The sequence below is a fragment of the Lepidothrix coronata genome, unplaced genomic scaffold, assembly GCF_001604755.1.
Source record: "Lepidothrix coronata isolate B3197 unplaced genomic scaffold, Lepidothrix_coronata-1.0 Scaffold28, whole genome shotgun sequence".
Lineage (NCBI taxonomy): Eukaryota > Metazoa > Chordata > Aves > Passeriformes > Pipridae > Lepidothrix > Lepidothrix coronata.
The window spans coordinates 1,168,781-1,193,434 of NW_016690208.1; the positions used below are offsets into that span (position 1 = coordinate 1,168,781).

Sequence of the window (24,654 nt, forward strand, 5' to 3'; positions counted from 1 at the left end):
GTGGTCTCTGCAGCTGAAAGAGAGCTGTGTAAAGAAACGCTGTAGAAGATGCCCTTCATGTGCAACCTGCTGAAATAACTGGATTTTTTGTTTCTTTATCCCCCTCTGTGATCGAGGGGATTGTACCTGCGTTGCTGAGGTTGTGTTAACTTCCTCCCCAAAAGACTCACTGCTGGTGTGTGTCAGGGCCCTTCAAGGGCTGCTCTTCAACCCATTGCACTTAAAAGAATCTGAGCTGGGAGTTGGCTTGGTGGCCTCTGTAAAATGGTTTTATCTTTCCTGTGCCTTATCAGATGAGCTGCTGCTACTCCTGCTGCAGTGGCGAACCAGTGAGGAGGATGCAGAGCGAGTGAGCAGGAGGATTAGTTCTGCTTGAAGGCTCTGACACAGATCCACATCTCAGAGGGGGGACAGCGAGCATGTGGACTGACCATCAGAAATAGGAAGGCTTACCCTTCCCCTTTGTGTAGAAGAGGAGGAGAAAATCTGAATAAGAAGCTCTGTATGTGTGCTTATCTATCTACTGTCTCATTTAGCCTGAGGTTTTCCCACATCTGCTCCTGTGCACGAAATGTCAGACTGAGACGCTGCTCTACTGAAACATTTGGCGTTAAAAAGCTATTTTTTGTTGTCATTGCCCTCCCAGTAAGGCTGTGGCCTTTTTATGACACACTGTCTTACGTGTGACAACTGCCATAAAGTAAGGGTGAAACATCTGCTTTCCTAAGTGCTTCAGCAAGGCAAAAGTGTTTCAGCGAGTGGTGCATTGGAAGCTTGATACCCAGTTGGGCACAACTCAGCCCTCAGTCTGTAAATAGAAGTTTTAATCTCTGTTCTAGTGTTTCATTAGCTAGGTTTTCATGTGGGAGAGAGGGAGCCCAAGATAGCACGGGTCATATACGTGGCCTTTTTCTAGAAGTGTTTGCTTTAGCCAGCTTGGATTCATAGGGAGCTTTGTGGCTTTCTGGAACAGTGCTATTCTGTCCACGGCACTAAAATCACAGTTGGTAAACAGCTCCTCTTTAAAATCTGTTCCTCATGTGTTCTTCTACCTGTCTCCGGAGCTGTGTGTGAGATCTGAACACAAAGAGGCCTTGGAGGCTTCACCAAGCTCACTGCTGCTCCTCTAAAAACAGGTAAAGTGGTGGGTTCCTGCTGTGCATGGTTCCCATTACTTGGATTCACACAATGCTATGGTGAAACATCTCCCAACTGCTCTTTTTCTGGTAAACCTTCTTTCAGGGGGTAGGATGGTGGATAAGGGATGCAAAATACTGTTCCTCTGGCTGGTCACAGAGCTGGAGGTAGATGAGCAGCTCCAGGGTTGGAAGACCCAAGAAGCTCCTTCTGAAACTCCACTTTCCACAAAAGCTGCCGCAGGGTTGCATCAGTTTATTCTGAGGAGATATATTTAGGTCTTGAAGAGTAATTACACAGCTTTGAATAAGTCTCAAGTCAGAAGAGGGCAAAGCTTAGCTTGGCAGGGATTCAGCCTTCTGGGAGTCTTCTTGCAAAATGGTCCAGGCAGCCTTTTTTAAAATAAAACTTCTGAAGAAGACCCACTGAATTGGCACCTGGTACCAGGCATTGGTCTGAACTATTTCTGGCTCTCCAAATACAGAGTAAAACTTAAAATTAGACACTTCTGGTTTTAAACTGTGAGTTTCTGCTTCACTTTTAGTTGCCTTGTGATTAGGATGGAAGGAAACGCCTCTCGGTGCAACCCTCACCACCCTCCTTGTGTGTTTTTTGTTTCTGTATGATGGTTCCTAATTGTACATCAGAGAATATTCTAGGGCTAAGTACAAAACTGCTCATCATCTGAGTTCTCCTTTTTTTTTTTGTCCCTATTTTAGTGTTCTCTAATTACCAGCCTGACGATAGCTTGGTGGGAGGTGGATAGGCAAAGCCCATTGCTTCCCCACATGCCATCTTTTGGAAGTGTGGAATTAATTTTTAAGAGTTTGGTTTGAAACAATAGAGCTGTCCCTTGCTTGTCTAATGATACAGACCCAGCCCCCACCCTTAAGAGCCACTCTTTAAAGTAAAAAAAAAAAAAAAGAGGTTGAAATTCATTGTCAAATGATTGTGAAACTTGTGACTGGAGAGCAGCTCAGCATTTTATCTTGTAAACTCCTTCTCACCCTGTGCAGACTATTCCAAAGACATAAAAAGCCCCAAGCTATGCTGCACCTGCAGCTCGGGTTCGTGTTCACTGTTCTGTGGGTAACATAACCCCCCCCAAATCCTTTTCTTAATCCCTTGCACTGTGTGGTATCTACGGCAGTTTTGGGAAGCCAACACACATCCCTAATAAGAAGCAGAATGTCTGTTAGCAGAGCTTTTGCTAAAGGCAAATTAGCTATGAAGCTCTTTATTACTAATCAGTACTTTTTTGCCGCGTTTTGAAGTAATTAGCCTTCATTGGACTTAGCAGCATCCAGCAGATGCTTAATCATGGCTGCATTGTAAAAAGAGTGAGAACTCCTGAGTAAGGAAACTCGTGCTGCAGCAGCCCTTGATGATCCCACTCACAGAGCAGCTTCGGGATCTGGGAGCTGGAGCTTAGTCCCGTAAATACTCACTTTTGCAGGAGTTAGAGCTCTGAGCAGGGCTGAGAACAAAGTGTGTGAACTGTGAACAGTGTGCTGTTCTACCTGTCTGATTGAACATCGTTCACTTGTAGCTGCCTTCCAGCACTCAGCGTGAAGCCTTGCTCTCTAGAAACCAGCAATTCCTTTCTAAAGACACCTAATGCTGCTAAAATATCCAGTGATTTCTGCATCCCCCTGTACCTGCCTTGCATCACTGAAGCACATGTGTCCTCAAGTGTTTTTCCATTCTGTTGAATTCCTCTTTTTCATCTGTGCCTGAGTTTTCCTTCCTTTAGGTCATTCAAGATACCTGCTACTGAGTCAGGTTTAAGGCACCCACATCTGAAATGTAACTTGCCTAATTTGGCTGGCTCAGTGAATATTTTATTATAGGCAAAACCTTTTTATTCCCTCCGGAAGTGTTTATTCTCCTGTCTGAAAGAGCTGGAGTGAGTTGAGTGGAGCAATGAGAACCAGATCTCATCTTGAATTAATCCCAGATTCAAAGGTATTTTTGGCACTTAGATGTCTCGCTTTTCACTGACTTCAATAGCAAGCCTGAGTTCTGTCTGGAAGGGGTTTAAGTTCTCTACCTTGAAAGAATTGCTGCCTTCTGTTTTCTCTTGTTTTAAACAGGGATGATCAGCCTTTATCTGCATTACAGAGGATTACAGGTTTCAGTTATTTGTCAGCGACTCCTTTTCTGTTCTCTGTGTCTTGGCCAGCAGATTCAGTCCCACAATGTCTCAGAGGACCAGCAGGGACCTTCTGGCTTGGGATCCAGTCCCTGGATTTGTCCTGTTGGGCTCAGCTCGAGGTTGCAGAAGGGCTGCTTGGACTACAGCTTCTGCCCCTTCCCTCCCAGGAGGAGAGTTGAGGCACTACCAAGGCTGATCATTCTCCCCTTTGCCACCAATCCCTTTGGCCTGCACCATGCCCGGGTCAGATGGTGGGAAGCCTCCCTTTCCCTGCAAAAGCAAACAGTTTATCAGGTGCCCTTGCCCCTTAGTCCTGTGCTAGGAGGAGAGATAAGAGCGAGATGCAAACTTGCTTGCTCACAGCCGTCAGCAGTGCCTTCCCTTCCTCCCCTGACCTCATTACTCTGAGAACTGACCTGGCTGAGGGCCAAGCTCCGAACCATAAATGGATCAGGTCCTGCGGAGGCTCAGTGGGCAAACCAGAGCTCTGTGGAAGGACCCACATGCCTTGTTTCCAGGCTCCTTTTGAAAGGTGAAATCCAGCTTCCCCTGAGGGCTCTGCAGCAGCCAGAGCTGTACCTGAAGCAATTCCTGTGCTCGGAAAGGCATCTTCTCTTCCTCCTGCAGGCTCAGGCAGGAGCCATGTGCTTCTCCACTCACCCTGGAAATTAGGATAGGCTGATCAGAAGCTGTGCAAGCAAAACCACCTCCTCCCTGGCAGAAACTGCTTTGCATCTGAACCCCCCACATGATTTGAAGTGCAGTGTTTGCTTGGCATGGCCCTGTCTGCCTGAACCCAGGAGCATTTCCACATGTGTTTTTGTCCTCCTTCGAGCTGGCTGTCCTCACTGGCTTCCTCCCAGCATGAGAAGCAGGGAAGGACAAACCATCCAGGACACACAGCACGTTCACTGTGCAGAGGCTGTACAAACAGGCATGCTGGAGGAAGATAAGCTTGTGAACCTTCAGCCCAGTTGGGTTACAGAGATTGGCTCCATCCACGCCGGACGGTGAATGAGCTAAACCGGCTAAGCAGGAAATGTCAGAGAGCTTGTGAGAGTTTTAAAGGCAAATTCTGCTGATGAGATGATTAGTCTGCCTGTAACCTAGGTGGATTTTACCTTTATTGACTAGTGAAAAGCTTAATGGTAGTGTAACGCCCTTGTGTGGCGCCGTTTCGGGTGGTGTGGACCGAGCTGTGTTGCACAGGATCTTTACAGGCCAGGATGCCAGCCATTAAAAAAGGTACTTAATAGTCAAGACTGATTTGGCTTTGTACTTTTATTTGAAGAATGTTTCTGTTGTTTGGTTTTTTTTTTTCATTCTCACAGAGAGGAAGTTCAGGAAAACTGTGTCCGCTGGAAAAAGAAATTCACCTTTGTGTGTAAAATGAGTGCCAACCCCGCCACAGGGCTCCTGGACCCCTGCATCTGCCGAGTGTCTGTCCGTAAGGTGAGCATCCAGCTTCTGCTCCTGGCAGGTAGTACCACCAGTGCACTGGTGTTGGTTACTGGGTGCTTTTTGTCAGCAGGAAAAATTGCACGGGCTGTGATGGGAAGGAAGGATTGTGTGGGCCAGGATGTGCTGGAATGGAGCCTCTCTGTCCAGCAAGGGTACTTGATGGAGGGTGGGAGCAACCAGGGTCATGGTAGCTCTTGAGAGACAGAGATTTGTGAATCCTGAGAGCAGATTCCAGGATTGAGTTATGTCTTTCCCCCTGTTTCCCCAGTACATATAATAGCAGCTTTTCCTGTTTGTTTTGTCTCCCATTATAGGAGCTGAAGGGCGGAAAAACCTACTCAAAGGTAAGAGCACAGAAAGGGCAAATGTGGCAGAGTGATGATGGCCTTGTCTCCTGTTAGTCCTTGACACCCATTAGAAACCAGTGGCTGCTGAGTGAAGCAGTCTGGAGAGATGCTCATTAGTTCTGAGTTTAAGCCTGAATTAAGAGAGTTCCGAAAAAAATCCCTTGCTAGGATAGGATCCAGATTGCACTGGATGTGGATTTGAGAAGATGATCTGCATGTCCTCAGACTTTGGGGAAGTTCTGAGTCAGATGTGAACTCTCTGGCTTCTGGCAGCGTCTCCCTAATAAAGAAACACAGACTCCAGTTCTGTTCTCCAGAACACAGCAGTCAGCTGGGGCTGGGGCAGGCACCTCACTGCCTTGTGAGTGCAGGCAGAAACCTACAGCAGGAATCACTGCCTTCCAAAGCATAGGAGACACTGAGGCAAAAACCAAATGGATCGGCAGGGATCTTAGTTTTGGTTTGTTTCCTCCTCATTTTCTTGCCTCTGCTACGGAACAGACAATGGGCCACCCCCTTCTCTGCCTTGTGCTGGATCAAGAGACAATGTTGGCTTAGAAGCTGAGCTCACACAGTGCCCAAAATCATGTTTGTTTGAAAATGAGTCATTGCTGCTGGTTTCTAATAAACAGATGCTCAGGTCACGCACAGCCCTTTAAGAATTTCTTCTCATCAATATCCTTTCTGAGACCATGGAGGCAACGGGTTGTGAAGGGTGCACTGCACTCCTATGAACTGCTGTGCTGTGTGAGACAGGGCAGTGTGGCTGCCCACACTGTTCCTTTTTCATTGCTAATTAGGACATGGTCTCTAGGGCCATCAGTTTCTCTTTCACTAAATTCACGCTGTGGGGAGGTTATTCATTCTGCAGGGCTGCCTGTCCAGGGAGAGCAGCAGAGCTGGAGGAAGAGACATGCCTCTGAGACACAGTAAATCCATCAGTCTGTGCCTCCCGCAGCGTCCATCCTCAAGCTTTCCACAGTGTTTGGAAATGCAGAATTAAAGGAAGCCTGAAGGCATGTTTCCATGGTGGAATTAACCTGGACTCTTATTCAGGCCATGTTCTAACCTACTTCCTTTTTACTCAATTGTGTTTAGTGGCATTTAAAAGAGACCTCCTTGCTCCAGCCCAGAATTTTAGACCAAATCTCACGTGCTTTTCATCTCTTGCTTGGTCTTCTCTGAAGAAAATTGATGTGTTCTCCTAAAAGATGATCCGAGCATTTCAGCAGCTTAGGCACAAGGGATGTCACACCAAACAGGGTGATTGCAGTCATGCCCTATGGACCAGGCTTATTCCAGACAGGCCCTCATGACAGGACTAACTGATCTGGGCTTCCCAATGTTTCTAGCAGAAGTCTGTGGTGTATGTCCACGCAACTATTTTCCCATTTTAAACCAAAATAAGTCCACACCTTTTTGAACCATCTTAATTCAGCTGAAAACTCCTCGAATCGTGGCAGCAAATATAGAGGATAATGCAACTTGTGAATGCCCTCTGTAGAGGCTGAGAGTGATGGAGCTGTTTGTGCTCCAGGCAGAGTTTCCACTGACTTGCACACCTTTGGGTTTGACGTGAATGTCACCTCAGTGTCAGGGGTTATGGAGCGGAAGACAACAGGAAGGACTGATAAAGCGGAAACTCTTTCCTCTGAGCTGGAAGAAACACTATCAGCTGGCTGGAAAACTGAGGAAACTATTCTGAAAGGTTATATCTGAAAACATCCTTTTGTTAAGGGATCTTTCCTCTATATACTGGGAGTCTGCTTCCTGAAAAAGCTTCTGACCTCAGCACACCGTGTGGGTCGCTGGAGGGTTCTCCCACACTCTGACGTCGATCTTCTTCAAGAAGTTAGTGCTGTGGTGGCAGAAAAAGGAACTGGGTCTGGGCCACTCCTGTTGTTCTCCTAGTGTGGTTGTTCTGTGTCTTTGTCACAGTGATGGATTGCAGCTCCTTCTGTTGCTTTCTCTTGTCCTGTTTATCTCCAAGAGATAAAAATTTGCTGTTTTCTCCCTTATCGGTGAATAATTAGAAAGCAGCATAGCCCTTGGCTAGAAGAGACAGAGGAATTTCTAGGGCAAGGGCTGGAGAAACACATGCATTAAGGGAATTGTTAAGAAGGGAGAAGAGAGGGAGAAAAGTTGGGATATATTTTTCCTTCCTTTTTTGCTGATGAAAGGTTCCCTCTCTATCCCACATCTTTTTTTCATTTGCCATCAGGAGTTCCCTTTTGCGAATGGGGTGGAGGAAGCAGCTATGCTAATGTTGGTGCTGTTTCCCCTTCAATCATATATCTTGAGCAGACTGTGGTTTAGACTTTTGATTTGGAGCCATGGGAGCCAGGGTTCCTGTGGCAATGGCTGTGGTTTGTGCTGACTCCCTATCGGCTTCCACAGTTGACAGAGCACCACATTTCCGTAGGATGGTGCTACTGTTGGGGCTCCCCGTTCAGTTGTGTCATCCAGCTGTCAACAGTGGGGCAGGAGGAATGTTCTGCAGTGCTTGGAATGACCTGCTGCTGCTCCACCTGTGCTCTGTGTTCTCCTGGGAGCTGATGTGGATGCTGAAGTGACGCAAACTCTCCATGCTTGGATGGTTTGTCCAAACATGGGGTACAGCATTTCTTCCTGGTCAGATTAGATGAGACACAACTGACTTGTATTCCTAAAGCTCTGCATAAAACAAGCTGTAACTTTTTCTTTGAAACACTCTGTTACTACACCAGGAATTAGGGCAGGAAAACAAAGGTATCCTTCATTGTGTTTGTGTTTACTCTGGAGGCATCAATGCCCTCTTTGAATTTACCTGTGGTCTTCAACCTTCTGTCACCTTCCCTGTTTGCTTCCCCATTGTTAGAGGAGGTTTAGAGAGCTCACAAGTAAATCTCTCCAAATATTTTTCTTCCCTTCTGCCTGTCAAACATCCCCGTTGCTGGTTAAGCCTTAGCAGCATTGAGGAAACTTTGCTCCAGGAGTTCCCCAGCCCAGCAGCTGCCTCTGAGGGGTGAGGCACACACACTGCTCCATGGCTGCGGGCTTCCAACTCCCTGTGCCGAAATCTCAGTTGTTTTTTTCAGGATGGTGTCACTTTCCTCTGTAACAATATCCTTTCATCTCCTGGTTCACATGCTCCACTGCATTCTGGGATGGCCCGATACAAAGAGTGCCTTATTATGTTTGTGTATGTGTGATTCTGTTTTTTCCACATCATTGACCTAGTGCCTTCCATGTCCTTGGTTATGCAACGGCTGCAGGCTGGTTAACACTGTCCTGGCCAGCACCACCACTGTCTGCCCTTCCTCCACAGAGGTTTGGCTTCCTGAAGGCCTCCCAGTGTCTGTCTGACTTGGGATTAGGAAGGTGACCCTGCCCATCCTCAAGAACAGGGGATCTTCACAGCCACCACTCCTGTTTCTGCCCTTGCTCACAGATGCTCTCTCTTTTTTTGGTGTGTGTGACACCATGTATCCCTTTATTGAGTAACCTTTGTTCTCTCTGGTTCCCCTCCATTGTTTTCTTGGCTGCAGCTGGGCTTTGCTGATCTAAATCTGGCAGAATTTGCGGGCTCTGGATCCACTGTCCGTTGCTGCTTGCTGGAAGGATATGATACTAAGAACACCCGACAGGACAACTCCATCCTAAAGGTACAGCAGCTGCTACTGCCACAGCTGAAATGCTATGACTGAATTCGGGGAAGATCACAACCAGAGTGCAGTGCCAGACCTGAGAGAAGGTCCTGTTAGTGTGCAGAGACAGGATTTTGCTTTTGTGCTGCTAGACTGACTTGGGAAGCTTCCCATTATCAGAGTTGCCCTTTGATAATTTGGCATCGATTTGGCCAAGCGATGACCCTTAACAACGTTCTCTGTCATCAAAGAAACCAGGAACAGGAGGGAGGGGGGAGATTCTGAGTGCATTGTCAGGGTGGCTGGGCTGGTGTCCTGCTGAACCACTTGAAGTTACCGATGCCAGGGATTTCGGGCAGGAAGGGAAATACCTTGCCAAATCCCTGAAGCTGATTTCCTTTGGAAAGGAACTAGATCTTGCTAATCTTTACACCCAGCCCTTGACCCCGTGGCTGTTGTGAAGTGAGGAACACTGCTAAAGATGTTCCTTGTGTCCCCTCTCCAGGTCACCATCGGAATGTCGCTGCTCTCGGGGGACCCCTGCTTCAAAACGTGAGTTTCTGGGCAGACCAGGACACCTGTTCCTTTTGCAGTTCTCTGCTGGAGACTAAAACTGATGTAGAGGAGGAAAACTAATGCCCTTGATATTGGGAAGAACAGGGAAAAGCTTAAAAGCATTTGAATCAGCCAGAAAAGCGTTATCCAGCCTGTGCTGTTGATCGGTTTTGTTCTCTGCTCTGGCTTTCCCAGTTTGATTATTGCTGTGCACAGTGTTTTTCCCTGCTAGCGTGAGTTTAGGTTGTGGAAACCAGTAGATGCTGATGACAAACTTCATGTTTTGCTGAAGGGTAGAATTTCTCATGGCTCTGGGGTTGGTTTCACTGACCTCCAAGAGGACAAAGGTCACTGAAGAAAACAGCCTTGGAAATGGACATGCTTCAGCACATACCATGCGGGATAAAGATCTCAGATTGAAACAGCAACAAAAATACTGCAAGGCTGAAACATTTTAATTTTGGGTTGTTTTTTCTTTTTCTAAAGGGTTTGCAGTTTGTATTAGCAGAGAAATTGCAGTCCTGTGGGGTTTTTTGTGCTAGGAAAGAATAAATACGGTTAAGATGTGAAGCAGTTTTGCTGCTTAAAGAATTGTTGGTGAATCAACTAACAAATATCCTGGCAGCATCTCCTCTTACACTGCAGTGTGGTGTCACAGGGCTCTGCAGTCCAAGCCCTGCTGTGGTGTGCTGGAAGGTGTGTGACTGCACACAGCAGGGCTGCCACGTGCCCACAGAAATATTTGGTTTTGACTCCCAGCAGTACAAGAGAAGAAAGCTTTACCTGGAGGCCATCTCTTGCAGCAGTGGTCTCCTGGGCTAAAAAGTCTAATTTTAGGAGCTAGCTTGAAGTGTTTATAAATTAGCTTGCATTTGTGTTATAAAATGCTGCATAATTTTTGGTAGGTTTGTTTTGTGAATGGCTTTTCATGGTGCTGCAGCGTTTCCTGAGACCTTCAAGCCCAAAATCAATGTCATCTGATTCTGAAGAATTTCTGCTTCAGAAGGAAGCGTAACAAAGAAGTTTTTGATATCTTAAACCATAATTTTATAGCAGTAACAGATGTTTTAAATCTGGGGTACTAGGATGTCTGGAAATAATATGTCTGACAAAAATACCTGTTGTTCCTTTGCTATGGAAGCAAGTCCTACTGTTAGAGTGCCTGAAAATTATACAGAATTGGATATAAATATCCATTTAATGTAAGTAGGTTGTCTGAAAGTCAAACCTCCTAATTTTCTTAAAGGATTTTTGCAGTCACTGCCACTTTCTCCTTATATGTTGATGATGTGCAAATGTCTAAAAATGGAAGCTTTGCATGTGGAATAGTCCTTGATCAGTAGAGCTTCTGGTAAATGGCACTCATTAGGGGGATAGGAAGGAATTAAAACTGTGCTGGGAAATCATTTCCAAGCACTGACTTTCTGCAGGGGTGGATGAACCTTCTCCTTCTGGGGGTCACCGAGGGGGGCAGAGCAGGCTGAGCAGGAACACTTTGCTTACATAAGGCTGTAAAAGGCTTACAAACCTGTGAAGCAAAGTCTCCAAAGCACCTGTGTGCATGTAAATCACTGATAACGTGATTAGGGAGGTTTTTTCCTGGTGAAGGCATGTGGGTTTCCTGGAACCTTCACAGCCATTTGGCTGCCCACATAAAATATTCTCAGTGCTTTATTCTCTCTCCCAAAACACTGCAAAGGTCCTCTCATGTAGCATCTTTCTTCAGAGCTTCAAGTGAGACAAATAAAAGTTTTTATTTCTCACTCCTTACTTAAAAACCATAATATGATCCATTAGTTACAGTTCAGATTTCAGGCTGCAGGGAGGTTAGGGCTCCAACAGGAAAATTCACTTTGCCACGCTGCACATTCTGTGGCTTCCACCCAAAAACACTTCTGGAGGAAGGGAGGGGGCTCCAGGCACTCATAGCTCTGCCCTGCAGCCAGCATTTACAAAGGGATGTTGGGAGCACACAGAATAACCAGAAAAATAATTTTGACAGCTGGAAAAACACTTTAGTCTCACTGAAAAGTAGTTTAATCATCAGTTAAAGAAGGGAAAGGTTATTTGATTGCTGTAAAAGTGCTCTCATAGGGGGATGGGGTTGCTGGGATAAAAGGTTTCGTTTTGGCCCTTGAGTGACAAAGGTGTAGCAGAAAGGGAGCTGGAATTGACAGTGATGCAACAGCAAACTGGTTCCTGTTTGTGAAGCCAACTGGCCACTGGACACGTGCTGGGGGGGAAAGGGCAGCTCTGGTTGGTGTTCTGGAGCACAGTGCAAGCTCGGAGCCTGTTGTCCTGCATAAATGATTGAATGGTCCCTCTTTGCCTTAATTTACCTCGGAAACTTGCCTTTTCCTGTTAATGCAATCCAGATGCAGTACAAGGTAGGGAAGACCTGAGTCTGGAATCTAGGAAAACAAAACCCAACACCCCACTGAGCTGCTGGTCAGAGGGCTGCCAGCTTCCCCCTGCTGGGAAGGATGGGATAGATAGAGTTGGGGGATGATTCCCAGTCCTTGCCTGGCACTCTGTAACCTCATTCCCTCTGATTACAGGCCTCCTTCCACCGCCAAATCCATCACCATACCAGGACAGGATTCTACCCTGCAGCTGACCTGCAAGGGAGAGGGAACCACAAGCAGCAGCAGTTCCTCCACCATCGGCTCCCTGCGCCAGACCAAGCCAAGAACTGCCATTCTCAGCTCGGGTATGAATGCCTATCCTGGAGCCATGCAACGTTTGGCTGTGTCTGGACACTCCTTTGTTTTTTCCCAGCAGTTGCAAGCACAGAAACTCTTTAATTTTTTATGTTTTCCCATCCTCAGCCCCATTGCTCATTAAGAAAAATTGAGAAAAACAAAACCATCTAACTGTAACTGAGGAGAGAAAGGATGAGTCTTTGCCATATGCATATTCCTGTTAGAGGAGATAAAACGATTTGTTACTGCTGGGGATTTAATAATTCATGCATTGCACTCATCCCTGCTTTCCACTGTGTTCAATGACACTCAACATTGTTCCCCACTCAGCTGTTCTGTTGCTCAGAGTTATCTTCTAGAAAAGTTCCTCTGAAGGTTTTAGAGGTTGGTTTGAGGTCTAATGGCCTTGTTCCAGCTGCTGATGCAGTTCTTTGGCTTCTGTATGAGCCCGTTTTCAAGGACACTGCATTTTCACTGCCTTTTTTCTCCTTCCCAGCACATTCCAAATGTGCAGGCACATACACTGCACCAAAATAGCACTCGAGTCTCATCACCTCAGTGACTGAGCACAGGGTGCAAGTGCTGTTCTTAAAAAGCTGGGCTAATGTGTTACATTTGTGCACTTCTAGATAAGCTTCCTGCAGGAGACAAGCAGGGGTCATAGCAGAGGAGCAGAAGTTACGCTAAGGTTTCTATATCAGATTCAGAGGTGATTTAAATGGGCTCTCTCACAAGTAATAGAGGGGGAAAGGCAGTAACAGAAGCACCTAAACAGAGGTTGTAACACTTCACTGCCAGTGGCCATCTGATGCTTTCTTGGTCTTAATGTTTTTACCAAGGGATAGCTTCAGATACTACCTGTCCTTCTAGAGGCTACAAGTCCCCAGAGATGTTTGTAAGTTGAGGTGCTAGATGCTAGAATTAGTGATAAACTTGACAGAGAAGCTCATTGTGGTCTTTCCTACTCCCCAGGTGTTTCTAAGCTCTGTGCCGACCTGGACAGCAGGGCTCTGCCAGCAGACTTGTCCTTTCCTTGATCTGGCATCCCAAGATCAGGTTCCGTCCAAGCTGATCAGGGCACAGTGTTCTGGCTTGGTTATGGTGTAAGCAGAGTGTCCTGTTGTTCCTTGGCAGGTGTCCCAGAAGAACCGGATCAGAACCTGTCCAGCCCGGAGGAAGTTTTCCACTCGGGGCACTCGCGGAACTCGAGCTATGCCAGCCAGCAGTCCAAGATCTCTGGTAAGCATTGATTCACACAGCTCTGCCAGCACTGGCCACATCTATTTTCTTTCCTGTGATGAATCCCTGTGAGTGATTTGCAGCCATCTCTCACCCTGCTCTATAATACCAGTCTCCTGCTTAGTCTCTGCAGACGAGCTCACGGATTTGTGTCTAAACCTGTGTACGCAGGAGTAGAAACGCTGGTGTGAAGCTGCCCTGCCTGTTAACTGTGCTGCCAGGAAGGGGGGGAAGGTGTGGATTGTGATCACACTGTGTTTGCAGGTTACAGCACGGAGCACTCCCGCTCCTCCAGCATGTCCGACCTGACCCACCGCCGGAACACGTCCACCAGCAGCAGCGCGTCCGGAGGGCTCAGCATGACCGTGGAGTGTCCTGAGGGAGAGCGGGACCACAAACTAGAGAAGCCACCTCGCCCCCCCAGACCGGCCCTTCTGCTGGACAGACCCTCCCGGTGAGTAACTGCGGAGCAAAGACCCTTCTCTGGGAAGGAGAGACAGAACCTACTCCTTGACTTTCGTGCGGCGGTAGATCGGATTGTAGCCGCTGAGGAGGGGACTGTTGCCAAGAGAGGCAGGACTGCATATGAAAATATGTGTCTTGAAAAGGTAAGTTTTCCATGTGTTTCCTCTCCCCCAGGAGGAAAAAGGATTCAGTGGAGAGTCACCCAACCCGAGTGGATGACACCAGGATCGATGCTGATGATATAGTGGAGAAAATAATGCAGAGTCAGGACTTCACAGATGTCAGCAATACTGAAGGTGAGAGGGGAGTCTCAGAGGGGATGTCTGGGCTGTTCTTTAGCGAGGTTGACAAGGGTTTACAGTCAGCTCTGATCTGCCAGGGGCTCCCTTCCCCTTTTGACAGCTATTTGCTTTCAGTGCTTGCTGGGTGTTTCTGTGGTAGATAAACCATGTGGGTTTGAGAGCTGCACATCCATTCACAAATAGCACTTGCTGCTGTTCCACACGTGACAGCAGAGGTTGAACAGGAGCTCAAACATGCAGGGGGAGAGAGGAAAAATACTGATTCTCAGTGCAGTGGAAATCAGTTACATCAGCTGCCTGCACTGCTCTAGTGGCCTCTGTCCAGGGTCAGCCCAAGGGTATTTATTAAAATAGGAGAGCACAACTGGAGGGGAAACAGCACATCTCTGCAGAAAGATGGGAATAACTATGGGTTATAGTGTGCTGGTAACCAGGTCTGGCTGAGAACTTTAAGAAGAGGTTTAATCCTTTATAATCATAGCATCTGTGAAGAGAAAACTAATAAAATAACTGTATTTGTTTTCATTTTTCAGTTTAGCATAGAAATCAATCTTTTTCATCTGATTTTTTTTATCTGAGGTTTTTTGTTAGGTTTTAAACTTGAGCCTAGCTTGTTGTATGTGCTTCTTTAGCTTACCATTAGTCACCTTAAATCGTTGCACATGGTAACACTCTTATCATATGGGGATTTACACCTCACTCAGCATGAGTTAAAACTAGACTGAATGAGCTGCCATTTGCCAGCAGAACAGGCTGAGTGTCTTCTCCAGTGAGCCTACAAAAGCATCGTGAAGCCCCATATCTCATCTGTTCAGATGTACTTAAGCTGACCAAGAACTTGCATCAATGGAATTGCCTTAAAAGAAGCAGCTGGAGGAGTATCACTGAATTAATTTCTCCACCTTTACTCTTCCAAAGCTTCGTGTTATGGAGGTTCCCTTTCAGAGCAAGGAGAGGAGATCCCAGGGGCTCCTTTGCTGTGGGAACACCAGCAGAAAGTGTGCACATGTATCCACAGAAACACACTTGTTCTGTGCTGACCACTGTGCAATGTCTGGGAGGGGAGCACCTGGCAGGGTTGGTAGCTCTGGATTTTAATGTCTGTGTTGCTTTTCTCTCTGCAGACAGTAACCTGAGGTTGTTTGTGAGCAGAGATGGAACAACTACGCTGAGTGGAATTCAGCTGGGAAACAGGTAAGCTTCCCAAAAGCCTGGCAGGCAGAGGGTCTCCAGGGGAATTGGTGAGCTCTCTGTACCCAGGAAACTTCCACCTTTTGCTGCAGGAGAGATTTCTAAATATCACGTGCTACATGGTGGCTTTATTCCCACATTAACGCCCCTGAGATCCCTTTGGAGGCAGGCTACAGCTGCCCTGGAGTATGAATGTAGTTCTCAGCAGGAGCTCAGAGGGATAATGGGATTCTAATTGTTAGACCCAGGAACAGAAGTAAGGAGTGAAAGGACAAAATGGTAGAGGCTGGTTCCCGTTTGCTCCTGAAGGAGGGAGCTTTGCCTCCTGCTGGCCTGCAGCAAAACTGCGGCGGCAGCCTGGCTTATTGTCCCTTGTCCCTGCCTCTTATTGTCCCTTTTCCCTGCCTCCTCCATAATCGTGGAGGGCTTGTCCTCTCGTGAAAGACTCTTGAAGCAATAAAACTTTTTCTCGCCACAATAGCTCTTAGTACAATGCCTCGGCCAGTTGCCTTTGAGCCTTTATTGCACCTTTTGAGTCGAACAAAAAAAAAAACGGCAATAATGTTAATACAAAGATGTGTCAAGTTGGTGGCAGAACTGGGAGCACAGCAAAGCCAGGAATGCAGGCTCTTTGTGCAGGATGGGATACTCCCCCCTTTCCTCTGTCCTTTGGAAGGGTTCACGTGTTACACCCAGCTCTCTCCAGCTCTCTAGTCTTGGCTTGCCACGTCTCTGTCTGCTCGGTGTTACGAGGGCTGACTTCCAGCCAGGCTGACTCGTGATTTGCAGTGTTTTGTGTGGGGTTAGAGGACGGTGTTTGTGAGTGGAGAGCTCTGAATCGGAACTTGCTTGCTCGAAGTGACTGCGGAAAATAACCTGCCTCCCTCCTCTTCTCCCCCTCTGCCTCCCCAGGGTCTCGTCTGGAGTTTACGAGCCAGTGGTGATCGAAACCCACTAAATGTGAAGAACAGGGTAGAGCTGCTGGACACAGGCCCCCTACCCAGTCCGCTGCCACATGGATGCCAACCTTTACCTCTCTTCATGCAGCATTCCAGAAGGGATTTCTCCATGCCCCTCCCCATACATTTGCACTGCAGAACTACTCCAAGACCACTCCAGAACATGCACTTTCCCTGCATTGGCATTGTCCTTCTCTGCTTCCTGGTCCTTCCAGTGCCTGCCTTCCCCCTGTTCCTGCTGAGATGCAAGGTGTCTGTGGGGCTTATCCTTGGGCTAGTCCTGGAGGATGTTGCTCATGTGCATCCCTCACTCCACCCATTCACTTGCAGCGGGGAACTTCTCAGCTTCTGTCTCCCCAAAACATTGGGTTATACCACTGTGAACTCTTCAAACCACTGGGGGAGGGGGAAGCCATTCTAACCAAACCCAGAGCTGCTCGTTGGGGGCGCGGTGACATGGCCACTTGCAGGATGCTTTATTCCATTGACTCTGCAAGGGAACATCACCTCCCAAGGCAATGGTTTTACTGAACAAGGTATGCTGTGGTGTACACCTCACCTTCCTACCCTCACATCCCCAAACATCATTTTCTCATAGGAAATATTTCCCAAAAGTGCATTTCAGAAAAATTCCGCAATCCAGCTGGGAGTTGGTGAACGGTTAAATGCGAGTGCTCATCACACCACTGACTGCAGTAGCCCTTCCACTGCTGGGCATGGAAGGGAGTGGTCATCAACTAGCATTAGCAGGAGCACTTTAGAGATTACAAATTTTACCTGGAGGAGGCTTCTACTCGCTATTCCAGGAGCATAATCCATGTTTGCTGGACTGATTCAGCAAATAGTACTGTTGGAGCTTGGAATACAAAGCCTCTCTTTTTTTGTTTTTTTGGCTCAGGAAGGGAACTGCCCTTCTTGGACTGTGAAAAGAATATGGTTCTCTGACAGCCCTCCCCTGGGCCAGAGCAGGGTGCAGTTGACTGCAGTGGTCTCTCTGTTGTGGTGGTGATGTCGATTGCCTCTCTTGGTCTGGGCCAGCAAGGGATTTGGTGTTGGTTGGCTTTTCTTGCCTTGTCAGCAGAGATCTGTGTCTGAGCTGGTTCCTTCTGGGGCTAGGGAGAAGCCACTGTCTCTGCCTTCAAGGGTAGAATGGGTGTTTGCTGCTGCATTAGCCACAGCAGCTGTTCTTACCTGCTCCGTGGCGAGTGAACTCTTCTGACAAGGCTTCAAACTGTTCTCTGGTTGATCTTTCAATTGCTCTTCTTTGGGTTTGGTTTCTGCAGTTGTTCAACACTTTAGCTGCCTCTTTTCCTAGCAGTGTGTGGCTGAGATGTGTCTCCCTTTCAGCTCCCACTTGGAGATCCTCCTGGCAGCCGAATTGCCGGCGAGGATCCGCGCAGCCTCCGCCGTGGGCCGGCAGCAGGCTGTGCTTGCAGCCCTTCCTGTACAGAGCCTCTCAGCTGATAAGCTATTTCTGTGTAGTGCCCATTCCTCTTTTGCCAGTGTACTGTGGTAGCACTCGACAGCCGTGCCCTCGGAGCAATTCCACGCTCCTGGGCTTGGCTGGGATGTGCCCTCCTCTGACACACACACGTGTGTGTGTGTGTGTGTGCACAGGTACAGACACACACTCATCCTGCTCAGCAAGGAAAGACTTGCAACTGATCACATTGTCATTCAAATTCTTAGTTGTTTTAAAGCCCTTTTTTTTTTTTCTTAAAGGAGAAAAAAACGAAAAAGGATTAATTGTGGTCTCTGTGGCCAGAACGCATGCAGATGAGCTACTGGAAAAGGGAATTTGGCAGAATGAGAAACAAGGAATGAAAGGGCCTTGATTTATCTTTTTTTTTTTCACCCTTCTAGTTAAGGATGCTGCATGGGGAGTGCATGGGTGCTCAGCAGTATGGCAAGGCTATACAGCTGCTTAGTCTGTTTTGATAGTTTCTCTCTTCGAGTTAAGAGGTTTCTTTTTGTATTTGGTCAGACCACATATAGGATATGCATCTTTTTCACCCTTTCCCTTCAAAGGAAAGTTAATTTGGACTAGGGTAAGAAGAGGGTACAGCCAACACCTTGGTTTGCTTTAATGTAGGGGAAAAGTGTTGAATCTTGAGTCTGTTTAGAACAAAAGCTCTTTCACACTTGCTGGTGGTTTTTAGTGGTGAGCCCTTCTTCATTCAGCCGGGGTAGGTTTGGCACTTGCCAGCAGACTGCTGAGCATCCTGCCCTGTTCCTGGGGTGCTGCGTGTCTGCAGGAAGGAGAGAACTGCTTGCTTTTCTCTCTCCCTGGGGCTCTGCCAGAAAGCCAGGCCTGGCCTGACCCTCTGCTCAGGTCAGGGTGAGGGCAGGAGGCTCAGACAGCAGTGGGTGTTCCTGCCCTGTCTGTGGATGGCTGTGCAGAGCTGAGGGTCAGCACAGAGCCCCTGCTGCTCCCCGGGGGCCAGTGAAGCCCCTCAGGGAAATCAGATCCAACTGGGACTTGAAAGGAGCAAACATAAGCCAGGAAAGAGGCCAAAACACAGCTCACTTCTGCTGCTTTGCTTCTGTTCCCATGAAAAACAATGACAGTCACTGTCAGAGCAGTTGGGATCCCAGGGCATTCTTCTGGCCTCCACTGGCAGGAATCGGCTGCTCCGAGACACTGGCAGCTCGGCCTGTCACGAAATCCCCAGTGAGGCAGAGGGAGGAATCTCTTCCCAGCAAAGCAAGAGGAGAAGCAGTTGAGCTTTTTGGAAAGCTGGTCTCATCTCCCCAGGCTGGCAGAGGCATAACCTGCTCCATCGCGTCGCTGTGGCCAACCTGGGGCACATCTTTGGCTTCTCTTCCCCTGGCTTGGCACATCACTGCTTGCATTTTTGATGGCTGTGTCTCATAGGATATCTCTTCCTTGTCTCTGTGTTATTATTGACTCCACAGATCCTGGTCTTTATGTGGCTTTTTAGCTCTCCTACCCCTGATTCTGGATGAGAAAGCAGTCCTGGTCATCCAGCCTGGCAAGGGCTGGAGCACCCAGAGCAGACCCCGAGGGAGGGAGAGCAGTCTGTTCCTATTTCTAGATCCCACGCAGTGCTCCTGCTGCATGAGCAATGCCCGGTGGTCCCTGGCTGGCCATGGGCATCCGAGGTGGTGGTGGCCATGGGGTCACTGGTCCCACACACTCTCCGCTGCCTCGGGAAGCTGCGTCTCGTGAGCACTTTTTTCCTTGTGGCATCACTGCCGCCTGTTCCTTGTTGGACTTTGAACATTTAAGAAGTGAATCAGTTTCCAGACCCAAACCGCTGGCTAGTTTCCTTTGGGTTTTTCTCTTTTTTTTTTTTTTTTTTTTTTTTTTTTTTTGTTGTGAAGTTTATGGATTTTTTTTTTTAATATAAACCCAGCAGGCTGGTGTTTTTTTTGACTGCATTATTGTTTCACTGATATTTTATTTCAGGGGGACTGAGGGGGGGGGGATGTTCTTCCCCACATTGTTCCCCTTCTCAGGGGATTCAGAGGTGGCTTAAACAAGTAAAAGGACCTTATTGGCAAGACTCTGCATCCCCTGGGTCTCTGATGCTGATGAGCAGGGCTGCTCATGCCTGGCTGGCTCTGGAGGGCAGAGCTGGCTCTCTGCTCCAGTCTGGGGGGCCAGGCAAAATGTGTGGGCTCTGCTCTCCCAGTTTCTGGACCTTTAGCTGGTGGAAGCCCATTGCAAAGTGTTAGGAAATTCAATGTAACTTTTTTACTAACTTTTCTTTTTTTAAAACCGATATAAAACTGAGTGAATGTCCAAAAGAATAGGCTTAGCCATGACTTAGTGAAGGAGATGGGTTTCAATTGGAAATTGTGATTGGAAAAAGGGGGAGAAGGATGTTGCTCCTCCATCATCTTCTGTATGGTCAGCACCTTAAGCAGGGGCCTCATGCTGTCCTGACCATCGGAGTGATGGGCAGCAGGCGTGTGATTTCTCCCTCCCCCCTCATTGCCACATCACTTCGCCCCCTGCAGAAAGTTAACAAGCCCTTTTAAACGTTTGCTTCAGTTTTTAGAGGGTTCCGAACCAGGCCAAGACCTGAAGAAATAGGTATTTCATTCTCATCTGAATAGGAGGGGTTGACTTTTTTTTTTTTTATTTATTTTGTCATTGCTGTTTTCTTTTTAAACCGGTGGCAGTGCAGCTGGGCTCTGCACCGCTGCCGGGATCCTCTGGGAAAACCTCACTCCAGGTACGCTAGAGCACCTCGGATAAACCCCTCCTGGCGAGGGGCCCCCTCCCCTCACTGCCTTACCTGGGGGCTGCAGACCCCCCTCTGCCCCTCCTGCCCCATCCCTGCTGCCCCACCTGGTCTCTAGCTGAGTTCTTGCTCTGGTGACTGCGCCCTGTGGACAAGGCCAGTCCCCAGGGACAGGTTCCTACAAACACTGCCTGGTCGCAGCTGTTTGTCCTTTGAAAAGCCACTTCCTCACTGTGTGGGGGGGTTGATGAGTGCAGAATTCCCCCCCCCACTCCCCTCCTGAGAGCCGTGTTCATCAGCCCCCCCACCCCATGCCATCCAAGCCCACTGCCCTCCACAGTCGCCCCCGCCCCGTGGGGGACGTGGAAACCTGGGAAATGAAAAGGAATTTGGGTGAAGCTCCGAGCGAGAGGTGCGGCTGAGCCTCGTGACCTGCCTCAAACACAAGGAGTTTGAGAGAGCCCATATTTTTGTGGGGGAAGGGGGGGAAAAGAAGGGGGAGATGGTGTTTTATTTTCTTGAAAGTGAATTGAGCTCGGTGACCTTCGGCTGAGGCGCGCACTCAATTTGTATCAGATTCTATAAGAGAGATGGCTGATATTTTTGGAAAGGGAATGGGTCTATGCAAACTTCCAAAATTGCTTGAAAAGATAGTTTAACATTTTTTTTACTTTGAAATCTAAAGATGAATCTAACTTTTTTCTTAAAGCAGAAGTGAGTTTAGAAAGAGAAGCTACTTCCACTGCTCTATTTTGATGATGATTCTTGGAAAGTTTGGGCTGGAGGGAATGACTATTTTTCACCATTTTTATCTTGCTCCTCTAGTTTTTTTGTTTCTTTTTTTCTAACGGAATGCTGTGCCGTCTTTGATTCAACAGATCGTGTTTGTATTTTCTGTATCTGGTTCCTAACGTAGAGAAATAACAAATATATGAGGAAATCAATATAATGTCAAATGTTGTTATGGTTTTGGGGGGAAAAAAAATAAAGGTTTTTGGTACTTCACACTGATTGTCCTTGCTCTGTTTCTTGTTTTTAAATGCATTTAAATGTCTGCTGAGGAAGCAGGAGGTTGAGAAGGGCATGCTGGGGCTTGGAATAGGATTTGGCTTTGCCTTCTAGGATTGCTTTGGCAGCTGGGAGCAGAGATCCCTGCCAGCCCTTCTCTGCAGATGGAGAGGGGAGCTGGCAGCACAGCTCTAGTCCCGTGGAAGCAGCAATCCCAGGGAAAGGTGACCTGGCCGAGTTGCCAGCAAGTGTCCCTTGTTCCTGAATGCCATCTCCCAGCCAGGTTCTGTTCGATCTCCCCTGTCCTGCTCTGCTCCCAGGCTGGCCCGGGGGAAGGAACCACAGCCCCACAGGCTCCAGGAAACTGAGTGGAATTCTCTGGGTTTTCGGTGCTTGTGCCAGAGCAGCCCCTCTGCCACCACAGGCTGGCCATCCCCCTAAAGGAGGGCGAGCCAACTTCAGTGCCCAGATACTGCTGATGTTGGACAAGGCTGGAAGGGACCAGGGCCCCTGCCAGGAAAGGGCTTTAGCTTTGCCTTTTGCACCTGCCCAAACCCTCAGCTGCACCTTTTGAGTCCCGAGCAGGGTCTTCCCCTTTCCCTCGTTTTCGGGTAGGGAAGGCAGCCGATCCCATCCCTTGTGTCCCTCGGCTGCCGGGTCTCGCTTTTCCCTGGATTTGGAGGCGTTCCCTGGATTTGGGGGTGATGGAGCGGGGGCGGGGCCTCCCACACGCCCCGCCCCTTCCGCGCGCCCCCAGCGCCGCGCGCCCCCAAATCGCCACCCAAGCCGATTGGTCACCGCCGAGCGCGGGACGGGCGGGGCTGTCGGACCGCGCGCTGATTGGTGGGCGCTCCGGAAGGGGCGGTGCCGGCGAGGAGCGGCCGGGGCGCCATGGTGAGTGCGGGCAGGGCTGCGGCGGCGTGAGGGGGGATCGGCACCCCGGGGCTCCTCCGCCCACACGCGGGGCTCCTCCCGCGCCCACACCCTCCCTGCTTGGCGCGGGACCACGGGGGGCTTGAGCTGATTCGTGGCCGGAAGCCTGCGCGGGGTCCCCATGGCTGCCGCCCCCGCAGAGAGCCCGGGCTCGGCCGCCTCCCGAGGCCAGCGGAGTCGGTGCTTGGGTGGCCTGGGACGAAGATGCGGAGTGTGAGCTGGCTCGGGAGACTCCCAGTTACAGGGGCCGGGCGGCCCCTGCAGCCCCCGCTGGGTTGTCCTGCCGTAGCGGCCCCGGCCCCACGGTGTCCCATCCCCTGGATGTCCCATCCCCTGGATGTCCCATCCCCGCGGTGTCCCGGCCCCCTGGTGACATAACAAAGGTCAGGTGCCGTCGGCGGCTCCTGCACAGGCGCTGCCGTCCCGATCCCGCTCTAACTCCCTCTCTCCCTTCGCAGGCCACAGCGACGGACCAGCTGGTTGGGTTCGGTTTGGTCGCCTTCAGCCTCATCCTGTTTGTTTACTACACCCTCTGGATCATCGTGCTGGTACGGGTCTCCTCTGGACATTATATCACAGTCACTCCACACTCAGGTGTTTCCCTGGCCTGGAGCTGTGTCAGTGCTCCTGGCAGTCCTGGAGCCGTGTCAGTGTTCCTGGCAATCCTGGAGCCCTGTCGGGGCTCCCGGCAGTCCCGGAGCTGTAGATGCGTTCACTGCTATGTGGGAATCCTCACACTGCTCTCTAGTGTCCAGAGCCTTCCACTGATGGATCCTGGCGGGATCAGCACGGAGCAGAGCCATTGTCAGCTGCTCCCTTCTGCAGGGCAGAGAGACAGGGGATTTGCTGTGCTCTGCATCAGCAGTTCTCCCCATCCCGAGCCCCCAGGGCCGTGGGACCCCCTGTGCCAGCCCTGGTAGCCCCACCTCGTTGTCCTCTGAAGGCCAGAGCCTTTACTGCCCACCCACTGCAGCCCCTACAGCACTGACAGAGCCACGTGTGGGTTGGAGCACCCTGTTTTTAGCCACCTCACACTGATATTTCCGTCCTGCTCCCAAAATCTCAAGGTTGCAGGTGCTGGGGACATACCCTGGTGTTGTGCCCACCTGCTGACTGCCCTCTCTGTCCCTGCAGCCCTTCATCGACAACAACCATGGGATCCACCAGTACTTCCTGCCCCGGGAATACGCAGTTATCATCCCCGTGGTGGCTGGGCTGCTGCTGGTGCTATTTATAGGTGAGAGTTATTTCTGTTCTAATTAGAAACTTCTAAATTAGGAAGAGAGAAGAGGGTTGCTTGGGGCTTAGCTAATGTGTGACACTCTGGCTGCTGCCACAGTTTAGCCTGGCACAGGGACTCAGGGGTGTGTTTGTGTGTGACTCTGACTGTTTGAACCTCTGGGCAGTGGAATTTTCTTGCTCTCTCAGCTGAGGCTCTGTTTCTCACTACCAGAAGTGCCTGGAATTACAAATTTTCTGGCTCAATCTGTTCTCTCTCTCTCATGGCAGGTGTTTTTATAGTGATCGTGATGTGGAAGAGCAGGAAAGCTGCCAAGAAATCAGACTGAAGGCCCGGCTGAGATGAGGAGAAGGTGCCCACCCTGTGGCATCGTAGCCAGGAAAAGACTTTTCCCGCAGCTCTGGGCAGACGCCTCCTCCAGGGCACCCAAGCTGCTCCCACGTTCTTTCCAGCAGAGACTAAACCACCTGTAGTTTACAACTTACTGACCAAAGGGAAGCAGGACTCATCCAAAGCTCATCAAGAGAGGGACCAGAGCCCTGCTGAGGGACCTGCTCCACAGCTGGGGCTGCCCTGCCCAGCCTCTGGACACTCCTTCCCCTCTGCTCTGGCCCTGCCCAGTAGTTTGTTCCTTCTCAGATTTTTTAAACGTTTACATACAGTTTGTGGGGGTTTTTGGATTCAAATTTGAGAGGAAAGAAATGAGACTTTGGGCTTGGGAAGGGCAGGTTTGTGTTCTCCATTTGCTTCTGGCAGGGCTAATCATGGTGCTGGGGGCTCTTGCCTTTCAGAAGAGGGACCCCCGTGAGGCCGGGTGTGCAGAGGATGCAGGGACAGCGCTGCCCTGTGCATCCCCTCCTGCAGTCACCTGGCTGAGAGAGTGGCAAGGAGATGTCCTGGATCACAGGGAATTGTTTGGGTGTAGTTCCCATCACAGCTGTCAGTGCTGGCTGGGTTCCTGCCCTGGACAAGGCTCCATGTGGGGATGGGGATGAGCAGGCAGGTATGGTGGCACCGTCCTTCCCCCGTGCGATTTCCTCCCCTGGCAGCTCCCCTGGACCACAGTGAGCAGGATCACCCTCAATAAAGGTCTGCAAGGTCTTAGTCCCTGTCCTCTGCCCGT

At 49.3% G+C, this 24,654-nt stretch overlaps 2 protein-coding genes across 3 annotated transcripts in view; both read left to right on the forward strand.

Moving 5' to 3' along the window:
- Positions 1-21,355, forward strand: part of FAM102A (family with sequence similarity 102 member A) — a 37,778-nt gene extending 16,423 nt beyond the window's left edge. Inside the window, exons 1-11 of one of the 2 annotated variants that reach the window (XM_017810340.1) lie at positions 4,517-4,537; positions 4,624-4,744; positions 5,068-5,097; positions 8,628-8,744; positions 9,232-9,278; positions 11,840-11,991; positions 13,118-13,222; positions 13,487-13,676; positions 13,862-13,983; positions 15,114-15,183; positions 16,093-21,355. In XM_017810340.1, the coding sequence (XP_017665829.1) occupies positions 4,682-4,744; positions 5,068-5,097; positions 8,628-8,744; positions 9,232-9,278; positions 11,840-11,991; positions 13,118-13,222; positions 13,487-13,676; positions 13,862-13,983; positions 15,114-15,183; positions 16,093-16,138 (942 nt within the window). In that variant the 5' untranslated portion in view covers positions 4,517-4,537; positions 4,624-4,681 and the 3' untranslated portion in view covers positions 16,139-21,355. Of the gene's footprint in view, positions 1-4,516; positions 4,538-4,623; positions 4,745-5,067; positions 5,098-8,627; positions 8,745-9,231; positions 9,279-11,839; positions 11,992-13,117; positions 13,223-13,486; positions 13,677-13,861; positions 13,984-15,113; positions 15,184-16,092 lie in introns of those variants that run through there. The other variant, XM_017810339.1, reaches the window with a different exon arrangement.
- Positions 21,356-22,165: 810 nt separating this feature from the next.
- DPM2 (dolichyl-phosphate mannosyltransferase subunit 2, regulatory) lies at positions 22,166-24,192 on the forward strand. Its single transcript, XM_017810413.1, has 4 exons — positions 22,166-22,252; positions 22,750-22,839; positions 23,426-23,528; positions 23,801-24,192. Exons 1-4 carry the CDS (start codon positions 22,250-22,252, stop codon positions 23,857-23,859), a joined length of 255 nt encoding a protein of 84 aa, XP_017665902.1. The 5' UTR covers positions 22,166-22,249; the 3' UTR covers positions 23,860-24,192.
- The last annotated feature ends 462 nt before the right edge of the window (positions 24,193-24,654 follow it).